This window comes from Gopherus flavomarginatus, chromosome 1, assembly GCF_025201925.1.
Source record: "Gopherus flavomarginatus isolate rGopFla2 chromosome 1, rGopFla2.mat.asm, whole genome shotgun sequence".
NCBI lineage: Eukaryota > Metazoa > Chordata > Testudines > Testudinidae > Gopherus > Gopherus flavomarginatus.
In genome coordinates this window covers 99,603,895-99,625,567 of record NC_066617.1, presented here as the reverse complement: position 1 = coordinate 99,625,567, position 21,673 = coordinate 99,603,895, and the positions used below count along the sequence as shown (strand labels likewise).

Genomic DNA, 21,673 nt, shown 5'->3' with positions numbered 1-21,673 from the left:
TGATTGAACCTGGGACCTGTGGATCTTAACTCATGAGCCTCTCCTTCCTGAGCTAAAAGACCCTGCTTTCTCCTGGCAGGCTTATCAACCTCTAGGTGGCCTAGCCCCCATCCAGAGGGCACTGAGTGCTATACCAAATGGATATGTTTATGTGTATATAACGGGTGGTATCCCTATCCCAATACTTTTCATATGCCACTTGTGCTCTTAGACTGAAAACTCTTTAGGGTAGGGCCCATCTTTGTATGGGTGTCTCCAGGACCTAGGCCAATGTGGCCCTGATTGGGGCTCCTGGGCATTACTGCAATATAAATATCAAATATCTCCTAGCAATAATAATACTACACACCGCCTCAGCCATGAGGTCTCTTTCTCTCTCTTCTTTCCAGACTTCCCCTGGGGCATTATACTTTATTAAGAATAAATAGTTACAAATTCAGTTTTACAGCAGCTCACAGGGGAAGGAGGATGGAGGAGGTGGAAAAAGTTTGTGGAGGAACCACTGTCCTGAATGAGTAATTTGTCTGTCATCCAGACACTGCCTCAGTTAACATTCCCCCTGCACACACAGGGCTCTGCCTCCTCTGGTGGGTGTCTCTGAGAAAAGTCGGAAATAGTTTTAAAAAAGAACCAGGGGAGACTTGAGATGGGTTGGTGGAGTCAACCTGCCTCTGGGAGTCAAGGATGCCAAGTGCCAGAGAGAGAGTCGAAAGGACTACTGAGTCCTTGACTCCTGATCTGGAATTTTAAATGGAAGAATATGGATTCTGGTTCTTGATCTGTTTTATATACAACAATATCATGTACAACAAGCAAAAAACATGCAAAATACACCCCACTTCCCAGGTCCTTTCCACTCTTTCCCCATGACCCCCAGATTCTCCTGTCCTCCCAGTTTGGTTGGCATTTATAGTCTACTTCTTCTCCGGCAACAATCTGGACCCATTTAGTGGCCATCAGTTGTACTGAGGCGTTTGCTTTGGGTCCAAGCCTGTCTTCCCATGGTTCCAGCCCCAAACAGTGATGGGGCTTGTGGGGGGCATTCCCTCACATCAGCTGTCAGTGTAGGAGTTCAAAATACACATATTGCTCTCCCGTCTGGTTGCAAGAAGTCTGTTCCAGTGTGGGTTGGGCCCATTGGAAACATGAGCATGTCTCACACAGTACATGCTCAGGAGCTGAGAGGTGGGCAAAGGAGGTTCTTTGCGGAATTTTTCAATTAAGCACTGGTGTGAAAGGGAGAAGGAGATGGTGGTCAACAGATGTGGAATGGAAAGGCAGGAGGAGTCAGATGGCTGACTCTCTGCGGTAGGAGATGGTGTCCAGGGGGATGGCAGCCTGAAGCCGTTCCAGATCCAAGTGACTCCCAAATTCAGTCATCTGGATGACTCCTCCATCCTTTTTGGTGCTTCCTCCTAACCCAGGCCCCACTTCCTCCTCATCCTCATCCTCATCTTCGTCTTGGCTGACTAAGGCCAACTCGTTCTCATAGCAAAAGGCACTAGGAGGTGGCGGAGAAGAGAGGATGGTGATCTTGCTCTCTTGAAGCTCCCGGGCTGAACAGCAAGGGGTGCCGGCCACCTCGTAGGTCTTGTGGAAGTGTGAGTAGTCCACTTTGTAGCGATTCTTCTCCTCAAAGACCACAGGTTCGAAACGGTGACCCCAGAGGATCTCACTGGCCAGGTAGGAGCTACGAGCCTGGGTGGTCATGGCTGTGGCCTCCACCATCCCCTCCAGGATGACGACAATCTCAAAGTCCTCCATCTCTAGCTCCTCCTTGCCCATTCCATAGAGCGGGCTCTCCTCATCAATCTCATGGACAATGATAATGGGGGATACCAGGAATATGCGGTCAAGGCCTATGTCATAGCCCACGTTGAGGTCCCGTTGGTCCAGCGGGAGGTACTCACCTTCCTGTGTCATGTAGGGCTTGATGAGCTGAGCCCGGACATGAGCCTCCACAATGTGACTCCTCCGCAAGTTTCCCACTCGCCACATGAGGCACAGTTTGCCATCGCGCACAGAGATGACAGCATGATGGCTGAAAAGGAGGGTTTGGGCCCGTTTCTTGGGCCGCGCCATCTTGGCCATGATGGTGCCGATCATGAAGGAGTCAATGACACAGCCCACGATGGACTGGACCACTACTGCCATGATGGCCAACGGGCACTCCTCAGTCACACAACGGAACCCATACCCAATGGTGGTCTGCGTCTCCACTGAGAAGAGAAAGGCTCCTAGGAAGCCATTGACGTGCATGATGCAGGGCTTTGCAGTGGCGGGGACACCGCCCACCCCAGTGGCACCCAGGTCACCATGGAAGAAAGCGATGCACCAGAAGAGGAACCCAAAGAAGAGCCAGGAGACCAGGAAGGCTGCTGAGAAGATCATAAACATGTAGCGCCAGCGAGTGTCCACACATGTGGTAAAGATGTCGGCCATGTAGCGTTGGGACTTGTTGCTCAGGTTGGCAAAGTACACGTTGCACTGGCCATTCTTCTTCACAAAACGGTTACGGCGTTTCCGCCTGGGGACATGTCCTTTCCCATTCCAGCTGTGCCCATTCATGTTGCCTAGGGCAGAGACCTTGTGTCCGTCCTCTTCAGTTGAGACAATGCTGTACCTTTCAGAGAAAACAAACTGCTGAGGTAAAAACAAAAAGGGGGGTGGAACCTGAGCACTTAGAGGGTCACTGGCTCCCCAGGAGGAAGGTCATGCTCCCAGAGACAAAGCCCTGCTGTGAAGAAGTGGAAACAACTGGAGCTCTAGCTAGCTGTGCACTGCCAAGGGAGAGCTCTGAGGAAGAACATATTGCCAGAGTCCTCCTCTGGCACTATCTGGGTCCTCTTTGACATTGTCAAGATGCTCCTGTGAGGAAGCTCACAGTGTTGGAGTCCTGAGAGGGCACTGTCACGAGGAAGTTCACAACACTGGATTCCCCAGCTGGTTCTACCAAGACACGGCAGTAAGATTGGTAGAGCCCTGCAAATCCACGGGTATCTGCTTTATATCCATGGACAGCAGCGCGGATGCGGATACAAATGTTGTATCCGCACAGGGCTCTGACACCAAGAGCCTGGCGGGCAGCTGTGAGGAACTGTGGTGTGGACCCTCCACCTGCCCTGAGCGGAGGGCCTGGGGAGCAGAGACACTGGGCGGGGTGCTCAGGCCCCCCGCCCAGGGAAGGTGGAGGATCCACCATGGCTGCCAGCCTGGCTCTTACTGTGGCCGGGCTGCGGCTCTGAGGCATGGCACTCTGCTGGAGCCCAGTCAGGGAGAGCCTCACAGACAGCTGTGGGGAGCCTGGGTCTCTCCACCTGCTCTGGGTGGGGCCTAAGAGCAGCTCCCGGCCATGTCCCTGCCCTTCAGGCTCTTCTCCTGGCTGAGTGCAGGTGGAGGGTCCATAACTCTGGCCGGGCTCCCCACAGCTGCTGTGCGGCTCTCCCCAAGTGGGCTCTGGCGGGGGAGGAGGGGGAGGGGGTGTGGTACCTCAGAGCCTCAGCCCAGCCCCTGGTGTAGAGACCTGCGAATCTGTGGATAAATGTTGCGGATCACAGATCAGTTGCGGATACACATTTCTGCATCTGCGTAGGACTCTAAAGATTGGTGGATCTCCCTGGTTGGACATTTGCAGAGCATCGCTGCAAGGAAACTCATTCTACCAAAGTCCTGACTGGACTCCACTGTGAGGAAGCTCACAACACTGAAATCTTGACCTGCCTTAACTCTGGGATCTTGTAACATTTTGACCCTGAATTATAAAGGTTGGAAGTTTCTATTTTCTGTTGCCTTCTCCTCACTGGTCTAATTGTGCATCTGTGACAATGTTTATACACTTCCTGAGTTCAGGACAATTCCGTTGCCACAGCAACGAACATGGCTCCCAGCATCCTGTATCCAGAGCCAAAGGTGTAATTTAGAGATCAACAACAGCCAAAGTGATGGCAGATTCCCTGTGAGAAACTCCCTCTCTCTGAGAGCTGTTTGTCCTGCTCTCATGCTCCTCTCTCCCTCAGAATATCCCAACTACTTCCCTGCTCCTGTTCAGGAAGCAAGCTGCTGCTGTTAGGTCATAAGGTTTTGTATAACATCACAGTTGTTCCCTGATCACATAATCACAGTGGACGCTCTGACCATTGGTAGAATTAAGTTGATACACTTTCAGGAGGAAGGAGCCCACAGGGGGCATTCTGGCTTTCAGTGCCTCTCCTTCAAGGACTGTCTCTGTACTCCATTGATCTCCCTAGGTTACCAGACCATCTGGAGTTATCCAAGATGGCTTCCTTGACCCCATCTCTAACTGTTCCTGAGATGCTCCATGAGTTAATCATGGGGGTCTCTACGGGATGATAATAATCATCTCCCAAATCATTCACTCTCTTCCCTTCATTTGGGAAGGCAAGGTGAGGTTTATGGAAGGTGGGTGTTTATCTCCTGATGATTACAGGCAGAAATCTGTAATTTATCTCCCCTCTTGCCAGGACAACTGCTTCAGCTTCTCACCTTCTCCTCATCTGCTTTCTCCTTCCACTGTAGGGACTGATCTGGCTGAGAACTGGTAACTCCTTACATATGTGTGGCACATTCCTAATAAGGTGGGAGCAGGGAAAAAGGTCATAAGCTTGGTGTGGAGAAGCAGAGCAGGTGTGGCCTGGCAGCCATTGACACTGTGGGGAGTGATGAGGTGTAATTTGGAATAGATTTAGAGAAGGGAGTGAGCAAGGAATCCTATAATTCCAGGGGTGATGACTGCCTTTAAGAAGGGGTCACTCACCTGTTAACTCGAACGCTACCCATGGCTCGCTTTATCATCAGGGTATCTCAGATCATGAGATGCTGTGGGAGTTGTACGTGTCTCGGGTCTCTAACAGCAGAGCTCACACAGGACCAGGTGAGGCTGGGACTCTCCCCTGATGAGCTGTGGCGCCAGCCATACCTGTGATCGGTGCTGAACACACACCTTAGAGACAAAAAACAAAGGAAAATCCCATCAACATGACAACCAAAAAGAACAGTCCCTGGCCAAGCGAGCAGAGCATGGAGGTCCCAGGTCTCTGTGACCACTCAGAGGAGGCCTCATAATGTCACTGTATCTTGCCAAGACTTCGTCTCAATCCACTAGTTGTAAAAACAGGTATAAAGAACCGATTTATACAGACAGTACAGCAGTTCCCAGCAATCACCATACTGCAGCCCCCTTTTCCATACCACAGCCCCCAAGCCCCCTGTGTACGTAACCTAGTCTCCCTTCCTAGTTAGCAATATGGGAAGGGCAGGTCAGTCATAAATCCCAGGTCAAGAACCCGCGATTTAGCACATTTGTAAGGCACCTCGCATTATGCACTACAGTAACATAAAAGCTTACATGAGGATTAGAGATCAGCCTGTCAGAATACACCAAAAACAAGAGCTAAAGGAACTCAGAAGCCTTCAGGCAAACCGCCCCCATCACCCCAATCCAGAGGGAATGCTTCCCAATGAGCACACCCCAAAAACTGGAAAGGAAAGTGGTTAATGGATACAAAAAAGCAAAGTGATACATAGGAGGTATCCAGCGATAGGGACAAGGCTGCAGTAATAAACAGGCCTTATAACATGCCCCCAAAGCAGCCAAGGAGGGACTCTGCTAGACAACCTGCTGCAGAGGTTCAGTGGACTGAGAAAGCCATGCCCCTGGCCTGGTCTTGATTAAACCAAAGAACCATGAACCTGAAGGACCAAGAATCAACTTGTCCTGTCTGACTGGAGCTGCTGAGAAGGGACATACTGCAAGGGGTGATAACTCATAGATGAGGAAGGGCTTTGTGGACCAGCGCTAACCCTGCATGATACTCTTTGGGTTCCTGGCAGCCACTGCAGAATGCAGGCATAACCAGTCCACTCCCTCACTCCCATCATCAGGAGCAAGTAAGCAACCATTTTTCCAGGGCAAATGCAAGGAAAGTGTGATTCGGAATACATTACAGTGGACTAGCCTGGATGTGAGAAAGGCATGGTGGATGACTTGGTCAAGGTCCATGTCTGAACAAACCATCTGGGTTTCTCAGATAAGCCAGGAACAGTAATAACCACTTCTGATCACTGTTGCAAAATGGGATTCCATGCTGCTAAGGTTAACCTCCAGGTTCTGCTTCTGGCTAACTAGTGATGGACACACTCCCTGAATAATGGACACAGACAAACCAGTAGCCAGCTCCTCAAAACGCTTCCTCCTACCTCTGGCTTGGCTGGGCTGAGTTTCAACCAGCTGTCTTGCAGCCAGATAAAAATGTTGCTCAGGCAGTTTGGTATCTGAGACTGTCCATACATGGCCACTTGAAGAGGAGCATGGACCCATGAATAAATAGCAGTGAAGACATAATGGAACCTTGGGTACTCTACTGGCTGGGCTCCAAGTAAAGACAAATAATTGCCCATAATTACCCTCTTAGCCTACCCGGTCAAAAATAAACACAGCCACTTGAGAGCCACCCTGCCCAACTCCATCAGGGACTGGAGCCTGGTGACCCTTCCCTGGTGGCCAAGAGCATTAAAGGCTGTTGAGAAAGTTCTGATAAAATAGATGAGGCCCTCTGTGTAAAATGCAATTATGCAGTTGCATAAATTGCAGTAAAATTGTGGTTGATAATCTAAGCCCAACAGAAAGTTTCCTTCACACCTTAGCCTATCTCCCTTTCATCCCTGGAGAAGGTCCAACCAGAGCAAGGACAAGACTGCCTGTGCTGTATGTTCTTTAGCAAACTGCAAAAGGTAGGAGATTCAGAGTTAGGGTTGCCACATCAACACACCCAGGTTTAGCAGTAGGAGGAGGAGCATCCCCTTCTTGAGACAGTACAGCTACTGTGATGGCTAAATCTCAGCACTTTCCCTTTCTGCCATGAGACAAGGACACGGAAATCAAAGCATTTTCACACACAATTAGGCAGCACTGGAGTTAGTAGTGTAAAGAAAGGGACACTGTCTCAGCTCACACTTGGATATTTAACAACTTCATAAAGGTTACTGAGCAAATCTCTCTCATCCTTCCCCAGGCATGGATGTAAAGGTTCCAGGGAGAGGAACCCTTTGCATCTAAAGGGACAGACTGTGATTGACCCTGAGTTCAAAGAGAGTATAAGGAGCTTTCTGTTTGTTGTAACCCTATGCAAACATGCCCAGAACTTTGGTTCCTTGCATTCTCTAAGCCACCAACAGGGGTAGGGGAAGAGGGACAGGTGAGATGTGCATAGAGCGGAGGCCCAGTCACCTTCTGCACCAGCCAGCACAAATAAGCCAGGTGGGAGTGTAGATTGCTATCTGATAAAGGGTAACACAGCCCCCTCGGGCGTGCTCTTCCCCAGCTCCCATGACAGAACTCTGGTTGAGTCAGCCAGTTCGTCTGCAGGGCTTCCTGCGGGTACTGAGCCCCTGTGCAACCCCCTTCCCAATGTGGGCTCTGGCTTGTAGCCCAAAGCCTGTAAAATACCTCTACACAGGACCTCTGACGAGGACAGGACAAACAGCTGGTTCTCCCAGACTGTAGCGCTGCACTATTGAAACAGAGCACCTGAGGCTAACACTCCATTAGTACATGAAATTCATATTTAATTACAATAAAAGTACTTCTGGGAAGGATAAAGGCCACCTATTTGAAGACACGCAACTTTCAGTATATGAAAGCAAACACTGCATTACTGATTGCAGTCTGGGAACAGTGTGATCTCAGTCTATACACTCACAGGTGGGAGCCCCTTAAGCGCTTTTTCATCCATCATCTTCCTTTTTGACTTCGGAAATCTTGTCTATGGATTTCAGGAGGTCAGCCACAAAATGCAGCATTTCCGTTCCCGAGACCAGCTGTTTGATTGACAAGTGTGCATTGGCTATAACCCCCTGGAGATTCTGCAAGGCAACATCTACATTTTGTTGCACTGCCCCCAAGCTGGCAGACTGGCCTGCACGCAGCATGTCATTCTCTGCCTTGAAACTCTCCAGCTCCACCTGGAGAAGGGACACCTCCTGCTTCAGCTTTGTGGCCTTACTTTCTGCCTTCAGGGCCCGCTGAGTCATCCCCTGCAGATTCCATTCTGCCTGCTGGACAATGGATTCTAAACCCTGAGTCTCTTTCTTTTCTTTGACCACACTGGCCTTCAGTCTTCTTTCCAGGTTTCTCACCATGTGTGTCTGACTTTCTGAGAAGCTCTGGATACTTTTGATCTTCCTTCTGAGCATGGAATTCTCCTCTTTGAGTTCTTCGTAGCTCAGCTGCAGAGATGGATACTCCCTGTCTCCTATGGATTCTTCATGAAGAGCACAACTTTCAGGTGCCTTGTCATGAGCTGTGCTGGAAACATACAAGTCGCTGGGATGGAGGCAGGGAGCAAAAGCCTCAATTCCCAACTGTCTGGCTGTGTTGTGATATAAAGAATCATGCGGGCTACAAGGTGACACACTGGCAAACCTGGACTTACGGGGTTTTTCAAGGGTAGGGTGGTGATAGCTCCCACCCCAATCATCATCCTCATCATCTGATAAGGTATTGGCCATCTCTAGGTCTTTGTAAAATGGCTCCTGAAATTCCATGCTCAAGCCCAATGCTTCTGGAGATAAGGAATGATCTTCAAGGCATAGGTTGTGTCTGGCCAATTTCTTTGCAAACATTCTATTTTTCAACTCTTCCTCTTTTGCAGTGCCACGAGTTTTAGTTTTTACAAACCCCTTTAAGGAAAATGGAATGACTCCCTGTGGATCTTCCAGATGATTGTCCCCTGGGCTGATGAGGCTCTTAGCATGGGCCAGAGAAGGTGGCGGGTGATGGGGGAAACAGCATATGGGTTCCTCCTCCTCCCCATTATCTAGGCCTTGGGACTGTGGACAGGTCCTCTCCAATGTTCCTGAGGGGAAAAGTGGCCGTGGCATTTCTGAAGTGCGGTGGGCTTCAGCAGAAGTAGCAGTGTGTAAATTAGCTCCAGTACGGGTCACATCTCTTCTGTGACAGGGCTGCCTGAGCTGTCCAGCGTTGTGCCATCCTCTTTAGCAGCTGTCTTAGCCTCAGCACCGTTAAAAGTGTGACAGTGGGTTACAGAAGTATCTGCACTCAAATCATCTCCGTGTGTGCATGTGTCTGTAGCTTTAATAATGGAGGGAGCAGAAGTCATCTAGGTTTGTGATGTCATCAGACAACTGCATTTCATGTTGTGACTTCGCAGCCAGGGGAAAGAGAAACAGCCAGATCAATGTTCACAGCATTTCAGCCAATGAAACTGAACTATACAAATAACTGTCAAGCATAGGATAGGCCAGGTCAGCTCTGATTTCCCAGTTCCATACCTTGGCCTCACAGCCATGGTGTTGTTCATTAACAGCCTTGATATGCAAATAAGTTTATACAAAGCAGTCATAAGAACATAAGAACAGCCATACTGGTCAGATCAAAAGTCCATCTAGCCCAGTATCCTGTCTTCCGGCAGTGGCTAATGTCAGGTGCCCCACAGGGAATTAATAGAACAGGTAATCATTAAATGATCCATCTCCTGTTTTGGGATCAGGGCAGGGGGAATAGAGTAAGGGCAGGGCGGCGCTTCTATTAGGTGACCCTAGGCGGTCACCTAGGGCGCCAGGATTCAGGGGGGACGGCAATTTGTGCTCTCCCCATGGGGCTCACAGGAGTTTCCGGTTCTGCTCCCGTCGCGCCACTGAAGGACCTTCTGCCGACGTGCCGCAGAAAACAGTGACAGGCAATTGAGCAGCTCAATGACTGCCGCTGTTGCTTGTGGCATTTCGGTGGAGGGTCCTTCTTCGGCGGTGCGATGGGAGCGGAAGCGGAAGCTCCCGCACACCCCATGGGGAGCGCACAAAATGCCGCCCCTCGAATTTTGCCTAGGGCACCAGAAACACTGTAGCCGCTCCTGAGTAAGGGGGTGGGGATTCAAAGCAGGAACCTTAAGGTAGAGGGGATCATGGCCAATGGGCTATTGGCAGGACCAAGGGTTAGCCAGGGGATCAGGGCAGAAGGATCTCATGGCAGGAAGACAAGGTCACTGAAGGCTACACAGCATGGGGATTTGGACCAGTAGGATTCATGTCAGGGTTATAAGGCATGAGGTGAGGATGTTCATGGTAAAGAAATAAGGCCACAAAGGTGGGGAGGGAGGTTCATGAGGATCAGGGCAAGAGGAAGAATTTGGATCTGATTTTAATAAAAACATGCATTGTGTCAAAATCTGGTGATGAAAACATTCAGTTATAAACAACCACATTCCCGGGAAACTATGCTTGACTCAATATCTCTCTGCCAAGGATCAGATGAGCTGAGCTTTGTTCTCAGGATTTCAGGATGTCACCAGAAACCCTCAGTATGTGTGAATAGCTCAATCACCCATGTCTAAGATTGCCAACATTTATTTAAAAAACAAGGGACTGTTTTTTAGCACCCTGCCCCACCCCACCTCCCAATAATAATCATTGTTATTATTTTTATTATTAATAATAAATAAGCAGTCCTCACCTACGTTCACCAGGCATATGTCTTGCTGCTTTTTGCAGCACCCAGCAACTCCTGATCTTGTTGTACAGAAATGCAGTACAGGCCAGGCAATTATCTATTTAAATAAGGGACACCCCTTGTAATACGGAATTGTTGAAAACCCTATCTGCCTCCTAGGTTTAACGCACTAGGTATGTCATTGCCTGGTGATAGGATTTCATTGTTTACTGGGACAACTTAGCTAAATGCATTTATGATGATGCTTCCTCTGAGGGGGCAGGGACTGTGTCTCGTGCCAGTCCAGAGGACCAGAGAGGATTGCCAGCGTGCTAAGTGACTACATCACCCACTGAGAGGCTGGCCAAGATAGGCCCAGAGAAGTGGTGTGGCAGTCTGAATCAGCACTCCCCTGACTGGCAAAGGGAAGCCGTAGAATCACAAAACCCGGAGCTACCCAAATCAGGAGCAAGACGGAAATAAACTCATTAGCTGTTTCCATCCGGACATGCCCCCCCAACATCTGTCGTAGCCTAGAAGAGAAAGAAACATATAGGTGACTAGTCCAGGGGTGGGAGTGTCAAAGTTAGAATCAGGACTCACAGTTTGTCAGACCACTCTGTTTATTAGCACAGCGCTCCGCCAATAACATTTAGAATATGTGAGTGGCCATGCAAGGCCCAAACAGTCTTATTTATATAGATAAAAGAGCGGGAATTAGACAAAGGGACAAAGAAAGCAAAACAGTAAAATTCACCTGGGGCACAGCATGCAAATCCTATTTCCTTACTAACTGTTATTGATCTAAGGCTAATACTTCACCAATTGCCCTTAAACGGTGCAATTGTCCTATGTTAATGTCTGTATTCCTAACACCTGGATTGCAACATTCCAACAATTTTGCTTAAAGGTACAGACAACATTTCTTTAATCCTTTCTATTCTTACAATATAATTCATTCTACTTTCACAATTCCTCCTTTTGGTCAGGCATACGCCACGACCAACCCTTACTGGGTTCTACAAATTAACCGTTCCTTATTTTTTTGTTCATCAATGATGTTTAAAATTATTATATTAGCACTCTGTTTTGGGGCAGTCATCTGGGTGACACAATTCTGGATACAACAGGAGATTAACGGAAAGCATACAAAAATCACTAAGATTCTAAACAGAATAGTTAGGGCATCCTGAAACAACCAGTTTCCTATGCCAGAGAAATTGAACAGGTTACTTAGCCACTTCCATAAAGAACTCAGCTCTTTATGAGGAAGATATGCGATTTGTTTTAAGTGGCTAGCATGATTTATCACTTCATTGGTATTGTCAGGTATAAACACACAACATTCTTTCCCAATGAGAGCACAAGTCCCTCCTTTGGCTGCCAGCACTATGTTTAATGTTTGACAGTTTTGAAGGACCGCCTGTCTGATCACCCCTGTTTCTTTGGCCAGGGTTTTTAAACTTTCTCTGGTTTTATTTGCCATTATTTCAACCACTGCTTGTAACTTTAGGAGTTTTTTTGCGTGGTGTATTACTCCCCCAAGTGGGATAAAGAAAGTGCCAATGGCCTCTTCTTAAGTTAAGGGGCTTATGTTATGTATATACCATTGGGCATCTAGTAAGTTTCTTCGTCGCCTGAAATTACGGAGTCGTTCTTGTGGGAGGGACTCTAGGACCCGGAATTGTGGGAAGAGTTGGGCGGGATAACAGATACCTGACCAGTTAGCTGGTAATACAGTATAAGCTTTGGTTCCACAAACCCAATGATGGCCTATTAAGGCCGGGAAGGGTCGATTGCATTCATTTGTTACACAGATATCTGCAAATGAGGAGTAATATCTTCCAAAGGGCACAGGGTAATCCTCCTTATGAGGAGTGGTAGTATTTGAATGGCATTGGAAGATTGTATTATTTTTACTAAGATTACTGTAGGGGGAACATGAGATTGATTTTTCTGTTTGATCCCAGGTTGAGAAAAAATTCATATCCCCATACCCAGCCCGCCACTGTTTAGTTTTGTTTGAATAATCCCATACACCATTTGCCACAATATACTGAAGGCAACGGCTTTTTTCCAGATCCAGCCCTGTCCCATTACACACCCAACACCAATGACCTTTTCCCCCCACCACACTTATTTATTTAGATACATTTGTTCCCACTGCTTCCCAAGTGTCATTGCTGTTCCATGTTTTGTTAAATGGACGAGGTCCTTCAGTAAGGTCTGGGGAATTCAGTGGGATACCCAGGACAGGAACACCAGCTTGAGAGTGGGCTGGGATGTGGCTGCAGACCCAGCATTTAGAAATATTAAGGGTTTGAGCTGTCCACACTTGCTGCTGGATAAAAGAATTGTCATTGTGGGCTTTTCAGATCTTAAGATACCAGCAGCCGAGGAACAGGAGCCACCAGAGGTGCATGTTGGAGGCAAGGTCCTTCTGGTTCTGACAACCTCAACTGAGGGAACCACAGTCGCGGTTTTATGTCCACCAGGCAGCAGGCGCTAGGCTTACTACTGCTGCTTCTTGGGCCTTGCTTTAGGTCGTCGTCTGCTTCTGGTAACCCTTACGAGAGCGTAGATTGTAAGGTATTGCAGACTGTTCCTCTACGTCTTTTTCTGGGGTCAAAACTGACTCTGCGCAGTCCTGAGGTGTTGAATGGTTTGCCGGGGAGGGTGTTTTCTTACACTGTGAAGCATGTATCCACGCTGCGATGCCAGATAGCTTAACAGCTGTCTGGGCAGTAAGCAGTACCTGATGAGGACCCTTCCACCGAGGTTCCAAGGTGTGTTTTCTATGGTGATGCCGTACGTAGACCCAGTCACCTGGCTCAAGGTTGTGGCAGGCGTCAGAGGTGGGTTCCGTCGGCCAGGCGGCTTGAACCTGTGAATGGAAGTGACTTACAGCTTGCATTAATCCCTTGCAATATTGAAGGAGCGTACTGTGAGTCAAGTTCAAGTCTGGGACTGGAGTAATGGTAGCCACAGTTCGCATAGGGCGTCCCATAACGATTTCAAAAGGACTCAGTTTATGCCTTTGGGATGGAGTGGATCACATTTCCATAAGGGCTAGTGGTAAAGCTGCTGGCCAGCTTAACCCTGTGGAGTCACAAATCTTAGCAAGTTTATTCTTGAGTACACCATTTCGCTTTTCCACAGCACCTGCACTTTGTGGGTGGTAGGGACAGTGTAACAGGTGTGTGACATGTAATATAAGATCCAGGTGTTGAACAATTTGTCTGGTAAAGTGTGTACCCCAGTCACTGGACAGAGTGGCAGGAATTCCCTTGGCAGGCATAATATGGTTTAACAAACATTTAGCAACGGACAGTGAGTTAGCCTTGCGACAAGGAAAGGCTTCAATGCAACCAGAAAATAAACATACCATAACCAGAATAAATTCATATCATTGACACTTAGGCATTTGTACAAAATCAAGTTGCCAATGCAAGATGGGTGCTTGAGGCAAGCCCCGGAATCCCTGAGCCACTTTTACAGCTTTACCAATATTGTGGCTTTGGCAAGTGGTGCAGGTGGCACAGTGGCGGGCTGCAAAAGAGCTGAAATGGGGAGCCCACCATCCCGCCTTAGTTAGAGCAGAGACCATTCTCTCCTTTCCGACATGCGAAACACCGTGTAGCAGGGCGGCCAGCGATGGGTAGAATGAAAAGGGGGCTACAAAGGCACCAGTGGGTGAATGCCAAAGGGAATCAGGATGTAGAGAGCAACCCTGGGCAACCCAGGAGTCTTTTTTTGTTTCTGGGGCAGAGTCCTGGAGCAGGGTGAGGTCAGTGAGGGACGGTGGCGGTATAAAAACAGAGAGGGAACCTAGAAATGCATCTGGGGAAGGTTTTATGGCAGCAGCATGTTTAGCAGAGGCATCAGCAAATGCCTTACCTTTAGCAACATCAGTGTCTGCCATCGAGTGGCCAGGGCACTTAACAATAGCCAGGGCAGAGGGAAGTAAAACTGCATACAAGACAGCAGCGATATAGGGGCCGTTCTTAATAGGAGTACCGGCAGATGTAAGGAAACCCTGAGCTTGCCAGAGGGTACCAAAGTCATGTGCAACCCCAAAAGCATAGCAGGAGTCAGTGTAAATGGTGGTGGAGCGTCCCTCCGCCAAAAAGCAGGCACGGGGGAGGGCAACTAATTCAGCAACTTGTGCTGAGGTTACAGAAGGTAAAGGCGCAGCTTCTAGGGTTTCAGAGAGTGACACTACAGCGTATCCTGCAAGGAGACGACCTTGGTTGGCTCGATAACAGGAACTATCAGTAAACAAAACAAGGTCAGAGTTAGGGAGAGGGACATCAGAAAGGTCAGAGCGCGGGATAGTGATAGCAGAGACAGTTGCAAGGCAGTCATGAGGATCACCGTCATTAGACAAAGGAAGGAGAGTGGCAGGATTGAACTGAGAACAGCGCTTTATAGTGATATATGAGGCAGACAGAAGTAGAAGTCTATACCAGGTAAGGGGAGTGGAGGAGAGGTGGCTTGTATTGCGTTGTAACAGCAGAGTTTCTGCAGAGTGAGGGACTATGAGAGTAAGGGGGAAGTGAAGGACAAGGGATTCAGACATTTCGACTAGGCGTGCTGCTGCAGCTACAGCACGCAGGCAGGGGGGCAGGTTTTGGGCCACAGGGTCTAAAGTGGCAGAGAAATAAGCTACTGGGCGGTTCTTGCCTCCGTGCACCTGAGTGAGAACTCCAAGTGCACATCCAGATTGTTCATGGCAGAAAAGGGTAAAAGGCTTAGAATAGTCTGGCAGCCCTAAAGCGGGGGCAGAAGCCAAACCTTTGTTTGAGGGAAACAAAGGCAGCGTCTGCTTCAGGTGGCCATGGCATGGGATTAGGCACAGAGAGTCGAGTGAGTTTTTGTAGAGGTTTTGCAAGGGAGGCATATTGGGGAATTAATTGCCTGCAAAATCCAGCCATGCCTAAAAATTTTTGGACCTGGCGTGGAGTGCAGGGTCGGGGAAAGCTAAGGATAGCCTGGACGCGGGTGGGAGAAAGTGTACGGGAACTCTGGGAGAGGAGAAAACTAAGGTATGTGACAGAGGTTTGACAGAGCTGTAGTTTAGAGTGAGAAGCCTTGTGACTTTTGTTTGCTAGGGCAGTAAGGAGCACTAAAGAATCTGTTTCTGAGGCAGATAACGAGGGGGAACAGAGGAGCAGATCATCTACATATTGGAGTAGAGTGGACCCGGATGGGAAAACAAGGTCAGCTAGGTCTTGGGCTAATGCCTGGGAGAAATAAGATGGACTTTCTGTATACTCCTGAGGGAGCGTAGTTCATGTATATTGCTGTCCCCTGTAGGAAAAGGCAAAGAGGTACTGGGAGTTAGAGGGAACCGGAACAGAAAAGAAAGCAGAACACAAATCAACAACAGTAAAATGAGTTGCAGCTCATGGGATAGAAGCCAGGATCGTTGCTGGGTTTGGGACAACAGGAAAAACGGGTATGACAATACAATTAATGGCTCGAAGGTCGTGAACAAATCACCATGATTTGCCATCAGCTTTTCGAACAGGGAGGATTGGAGTGTTACAGGGACTGGAACAGGGAACAATAATGATTTGCTCCTGCAGGGCAGTTATTACCGGAGCAATGCCAGCTTCTGCCTCAGGGTTTAAAGGGTACTGGGATAGGCGAGGCAGGGGTTTGCAAGAGTCAACAGTAATGTAGACAGGATCAGTATTTAAGCGGCCCACTTCAGAGGGATGGGTTGGCCACAGAGAGGATGGGACCTGCGAAATTAGGTGCTCAAGGGACGGGACCAGTGGGCAACAAGGGACCGGAGTAGAAAGGGATGTTTCAGACAGCAGGGAGGCTACAGAATTACTCAGGGAAGACTGGGGAATTTGTAAATAGACCCCCATCTGGGGAACAGTATATGGTGCAGCTAAGTTTACATAACAGATTCCAACCCAAAAGGTTTACCGGAGTGGAATCAGAGAGACGGAAGGCATGATCCGCAGAAAGGGGACCAACCTGGACTGGTAGAGGTTTTGAAAGGGGATAAGGGGTTGGGACTCCCATAATGCCCACAGCGGATACGGTTTTTCCGGAGCGGGGAACCTCAGGCAGGTCGGTAGTATGAACTGCAGAGAGCGAAGCTCCCGTATCAACAAGGAAAGGGAGAGAAAGATCATTGATAGTTAACACACACTCACTCATGGGAGTGAGAGGTAGTAAAGGGGCTAAAATTTCCTGAGGTTCCCCGGTGTCCCGTCATTGTTGTGGGGCAAAGTAAGACTGGAGCTGACTGGCTGTGCTGGCAGGGAGTTCAACTGGTTGTTTACAGAGTTACCAGGCCGGCTTGGACACTCAGGGCTTGTCTACATCACAAAGTTGCAGCGCTGGTGAGGGGGTTACAGCGCTGCAACTTAGGAGGTGTACACATCTGCAGGGCATCACCAGCGCTGCAACTCCCTGTTTGCAGCGCTGGCCGTACTCCCGTTTTGTCTCAGGTGTAGAGGATCCAGCGCTGGTGATCCAGCGCTGGTAATCAAGTGTAGACACTTACCAGCGCTTTTCTTGACCTCCGTGGAATAAGCAGGTATCCCAGCATACCTGAGGAAGCCTCTCTGGTAATCAAGCAGGTCTCCTTCCCCGGTTTGCTCTCGCGTTCCCCGAACCCCCGAGCAAGCAGGTCTCCTTCCCCGCGGTTTGCAGGGGGGTTCGGGGAACGCGAGAGCAAACCACGGGGAAGCAGGTCTCCTTCCCCGGTTTGCTCTCGCGTTCCCCGAACCCCCGTGCAAGCAGATCTCCTTCCCTGCGGTTTGCAGGGGGGTTCAGGGGACGCGAGAGCAAACTGCGGGGAAGCAGGTCTCCTTCCCTGCGGTTTGCTCTCGCGTTCCCCGAACCCCCCTTGAAGCCGCCCAACAGCGCTGCAGTGTGGCCACTTCTAACACCACTTGCAGCGCTGGTTGCTGTAAGTGTGGCCACTCTGCAGCGCTGGCCCTATACAGCTGTACTAATACAGCTGTAACAACCAGTGCTGCAAAATTGTAGATGTAGACATACCCTTATTCTTCCAATGTCCCGGCTGTTTACAGTAATTACAAACATCCCCATAACCTGAAAATCCAGTTCCCTGTCCCCTCCCACGACTACGCTCCCAGTCTCTGGTACTGTTTGCCCTGCCCTGAATAATGCTATATTTGCAAGGCCATTAACCGCTGAGCTGATTGCTCTTCCTTTTTTTTTAAAGTACGTTGGCAGTGCTTTGCCACTGTTTGCAATTTGTCCATGGTTTTGGTCTCCCATTTAACACTTATTCGTTTTAGCAGATTGCCAATAGCAGGCAGGAGGCCATTAACAAATGCACTAGCCAGGGCGCCTTGTCCATTTGTATCTGGTTGCTTTATACCGGAATGTTGCAGAAAAATGTCAGTTAGCCGGGTGCGATAGTCGCCCAGGTTTTCTCCCTGTCGTTGCTTACAGCTATGTATGGCCATCCAGTTGGTTTTAGGAGTCCATACCTGAGGGAGGGCTTCAAATAGATTTTTAGCTCGTTCCTTACACTTTTTTCGGTATTCAGCATTAGGACCAGTGTCAGGCAAAGTAGAGTGGCAGTCAGCAGCGAGCCAATCTGCTGCTGTGAGCCATTTTTTATGCTCACTAGGGGCTGTTACAAGTAGCTTGCACAGCTGCAGGAGGTCTGCCTCAGAGGGTTCACAGGTATCACACACTAACAAAAATTTCTCTGCAAATTTGGTAGGATTTTCTCGGGGCTTTGGAAAGCCTTTTATAATTGAAAGGAGCTCTGTGCGAGTCCAGGGTTTATAGCTCCAAGTGGGACCTCCGTCCTGGCCCCCAGTATGCAGGATTTGGAGGGGAACCTGGATATTTTTAAGGCCCAAGCGCGAGCTTTTATGAGGCAGAGTGAGTCCAGAGGAATGGGCCTCGGCGGTACTGGATGATCCGGACGGGTCTGAACTGGAGATTTCTGGGAATTGTTCCTGATCTGGGAGATCTGGTAACAGTTGTTCCTGAGCTGGGGACGTGGGTGGCTGTCTATTGATTCGACGCAAGGCTGCCAGGCCAATTACTGCGTCTTTTTCATTCTCGCTTTCGGAATCTAGCAAGGGGTTTTCTTCGTCTTTTCCCACCCAGAGACAGGGTAAAGGGGAGCGCTCGGTCTAGTGGTGGGAGAGGAGGTTTCCAATAAAGCTTTTAACATATCATTTGAATCTTTGAGAGAGGCGAGTTTCAATTCTGTCCATCTACGATTTGCCTCTTCCCACCATTGCATGAAACAATTGACCTCTCCTTTTGCCAATTTAGTTTTAGATTGGCTGAGTTTGTCTTTTAAGACATCTACTCGATCCTTATCCCAAGATCCTAACAGTGGCCACTGAGTTTTGGGATCTCCCTGAGTTAGCCTAGACCATTTTCCCAGAAACTTACAGGAGTCCAGACCCTTTTTAAAATACATAAAATGAGCCAGAGTTCCTTTAGGGAACTGCCCCAGCTTAGATGTCTGGTTACCCATACAGGAGGACTTCACACACCAATTACACAAGAAGGAAATTAGGGTTCGTCAGAGCGATGCCCAGTGCAACACACAAAAGGAGCCCACAGGCTACTGCCTCAATCGTCCTTGCTTTCACACTAAGGGTTTTACCCAAGGTGCGGTGCAGCTGCGATTGTGCAGATTTCACTTACTTAGACCGCGGGGACAGGAACCCCTGGGTCGGCCTATCCCCAGACGGAGACGACACCCAGACTCAAACACTCCACAGGGAGGACGGATAGACACAGAGACAGGACAGTCCTCAGTCCGGACAAAACACAGAAATAATTACCTGACCAGATTCCTGATGTCAGATCCCGGGATCTCTACCAGAACAGAGTGGGAACCAACAGGTTTGATGGCATAGACCTCACTGTGGTCGTGCTCCTTTCCGTTCTAGTGGAGGACCGCTTGGGCCAAGTGCCCAGGTGCCAGCTGCCACGGTCGTCTTACAAAAACGGTCAGGAATCACACAGCCCCAGTCAAGACGGTTGCCATCTCGGTGGAACCTCCAAATTGTCAAAGTTAGAATCAGGACTCACAATTTGTCAGACCACTCTGTTTATTAGCGCAGCACTCCGCCAATAACATTCAGAATATGTGAGTGGCCATGCAAGGCCCAAACAGTCTTATTTATACAGATAAAAGAGCGGGAATTAGACAAAGGGACAAAGAAAGCAAAACAGTAAAATTCACCTGGGGCACAGCATGCATATCCTATTTCCTTACTAACTGTTATCGATCTAAGGCTAATACTTCACCAATTGCCCTTAAACAGTGCAATTGTTCTATGTTAATGTCTGTATTCCTGACACCTGGATTGCAATATTCCAACAATTTTACTTAAAGATACAGACAACATTTCTTTAATCCTGTCTATTCTTACAATATAATTCATTCTACTTTCACAGGAGGCAGCCGTCGCTTGGTGTCCTGTGGGGGTTGCTGCTTCAGAGTCTGCCATGACACTGCCCCCTAGTCACCAGCTTCTCTATGTCAGGGCCACCTCGGAGATCTCTGTCTTGTCTTCAGAAAGCCCCATGTGATCCACTTTAATCTGAATCTCATGGGCATTATCAGATCTATGATTTATTTTTAATTGTGACAGTAACAGAAGAAAGAGCCAAACAGTTCCTCAGGGATGAAATATAGTACATTTCATCTCTAGAGGCTTTATAGCTCCACAGAACCACCAAACTGCAGTCATCTCTGGTGCGGGAGGGTGGTAGCCAGCTGGTGTGCAGTGCGCTGCACCTCAGTGAAGGAGAGGGTATAGTGCCTGAGGGCACAGACACAAAAGTCTAATCATGTGAAAAGTGCCAAGGGGTTTACTGCCCATGGAGTTGAAACAGGAAGGTCTCATCTAAAACAGCCCCCGCGTGCCTCCCACATCCCCCCCACACACACATACACACCCACCCACATAGAGTTTATTTACCTCAGGAAGATTAAGGGCTGATTCTAGCCTGCTCCGATTCAAACCAATGGTTCTGGAGGGAAAATCTAGGAGTTTCATACCTGATGCCTTTGAGAAAGACAGCGATCTCCTCTCTGTTTGTGGGGATTACAGACTTTGCTGCTTGGGGCTGCTCATCTTAAGCCTTTGAGGGCTATAGAATTTCAAGCTCCACATTGGGCATCACTCTTATAACCCGCCCTATAGGTGCTATCAGCTGAGTATGAACCCTAGGCCTTCAGCACCTAAAAGCATAATCTGCTACCATGTGAGCTACAGGACTGACTTCCCAGATGTAATTGACCCACTAACCTCTCACATGTGCCATCCGTCAGAGGGGGACAAAGATCCCACTCTCCTTAAACCACTAAGCAACCCTCTCTAGACCTGATTTCATCAGCAGCCTGAAATGCAGCTCCCCAAGTGAATCCTCTCCCTTCTAGGCCTTGTATTTGGTGGTGCCAATAATGTTGTAACAAATCTGTGGCCACCAAGGATTTCCTGGTTGCCATTTTGCTGTGCGCTTTGGCTATGCCTGCACAAGGAAACTGCATAGCTGTAATTCACCATTGGTGCACCTCCATCAGTGACTGCAATGGTGACAGCACAGGTGTGTACAGGGCACAGACATTTTCACCACTGTTTAGTCTAACTCTACTTTGAGCCCTGCATTCCATAGTACTCCTGCCATTGCTACCACTGCTGGAGCTGCACTGCTGGTGAATTACGGATATAGAATTTGATCATGTGGAAAAGCCCTGTGGTTCTTTGGACCGTCACAGGAACAGTGGGCATAGAACTTTGGAACTGCACATAGAACTCAGATCCCTTAGTATTATCTATTATTTGTTCTATAAATGATCTGGAAAAAGAGCTAAACAGTGAGGTGGCAAATTTTGCTGATGATACACAATTCCTCAAGATAGTTAAGTCCAAAGCAGACTGCAAAGAGTTACAAAGGGGTCTCACACGAAACTGGGTGATTGGGTAACAAACTGGCAGATGAAATTCAATGTTGATAAATGCAAAGTAATGCATGTTGGGAAACATAATCCCAACTATACATACAAAATGGTGGCATCTAAATTAGCTGTTATCGCTCAAGAAAGAGATCTTGGAGTCATTGTGGATAGTTCTCTGGAAACATCCACTCAACACGCAGCGTCAATCAAAATAGCTAACATAATGTTAGGAACCATTAGGAAAGGGATAGAAAATAAGATTATAAATACATAAT

At 48.6% G+C, this 21,673-nt stretch overlaps 2 protein-coding genes across 3 annotated transcripts in view; both read right to left on the bottom strand.

The window, feature by feature from the left end:
- Positions 1-765: 765 nt before the first annotated feature.
- The window catches only part of KCNJ4 (potassium inwardly rectifying channel subfamily J member 4), a 32,727-nt gene continuing 11,819 nt past the window's right edge, over positions 766-21,673 (bottom strand). Inside the window, exons 2-3 of one of the 2 annotated variants that reach the window (XM_050917371.1) lie at positions 4,775-4,960; positions 766-2,623 (exon numbers count right to left, since the gene is read on the bottom strand). In XM_050917371.1, the coding sequence (XP_050773328.1) occupies positions 1,288-2,623; positions 4,775-4,812 (1,374 nt within the window). In that variant the 5' untranslated portion in view covers positions 4,813-4,960 and the 3' untranslated portion in view covers positions 766-1,287. The remainder of the gene's footprint in view (positions 2,624-4,774; positions 4,961-21,673) is intronic. The other variant, XM_050917381.1, reaches the window with a different exon arrangement.
- On the bottom strand, positions 7,744-8,898 carry LOC127030848 (endosome-associated-trafficking regulator 1-like). Its single transcript, XM_050917566.1, has one exon. It carries the CDS (start codon positions 8,896-8,898, stop codon positions 7,744-7,746), a length of 1,155 nt encoding a protein of 384 aa, XP_050773523.1.

Coding starts and splice junctions, on each gene's coding strand:
- LOC127030848 (XM_050917566.1), bottom strand. CDS start 8,898: ATGCCACGGCCACTTTTCCCCTCAGGAACATTGGAGAGGACCTGTCCA.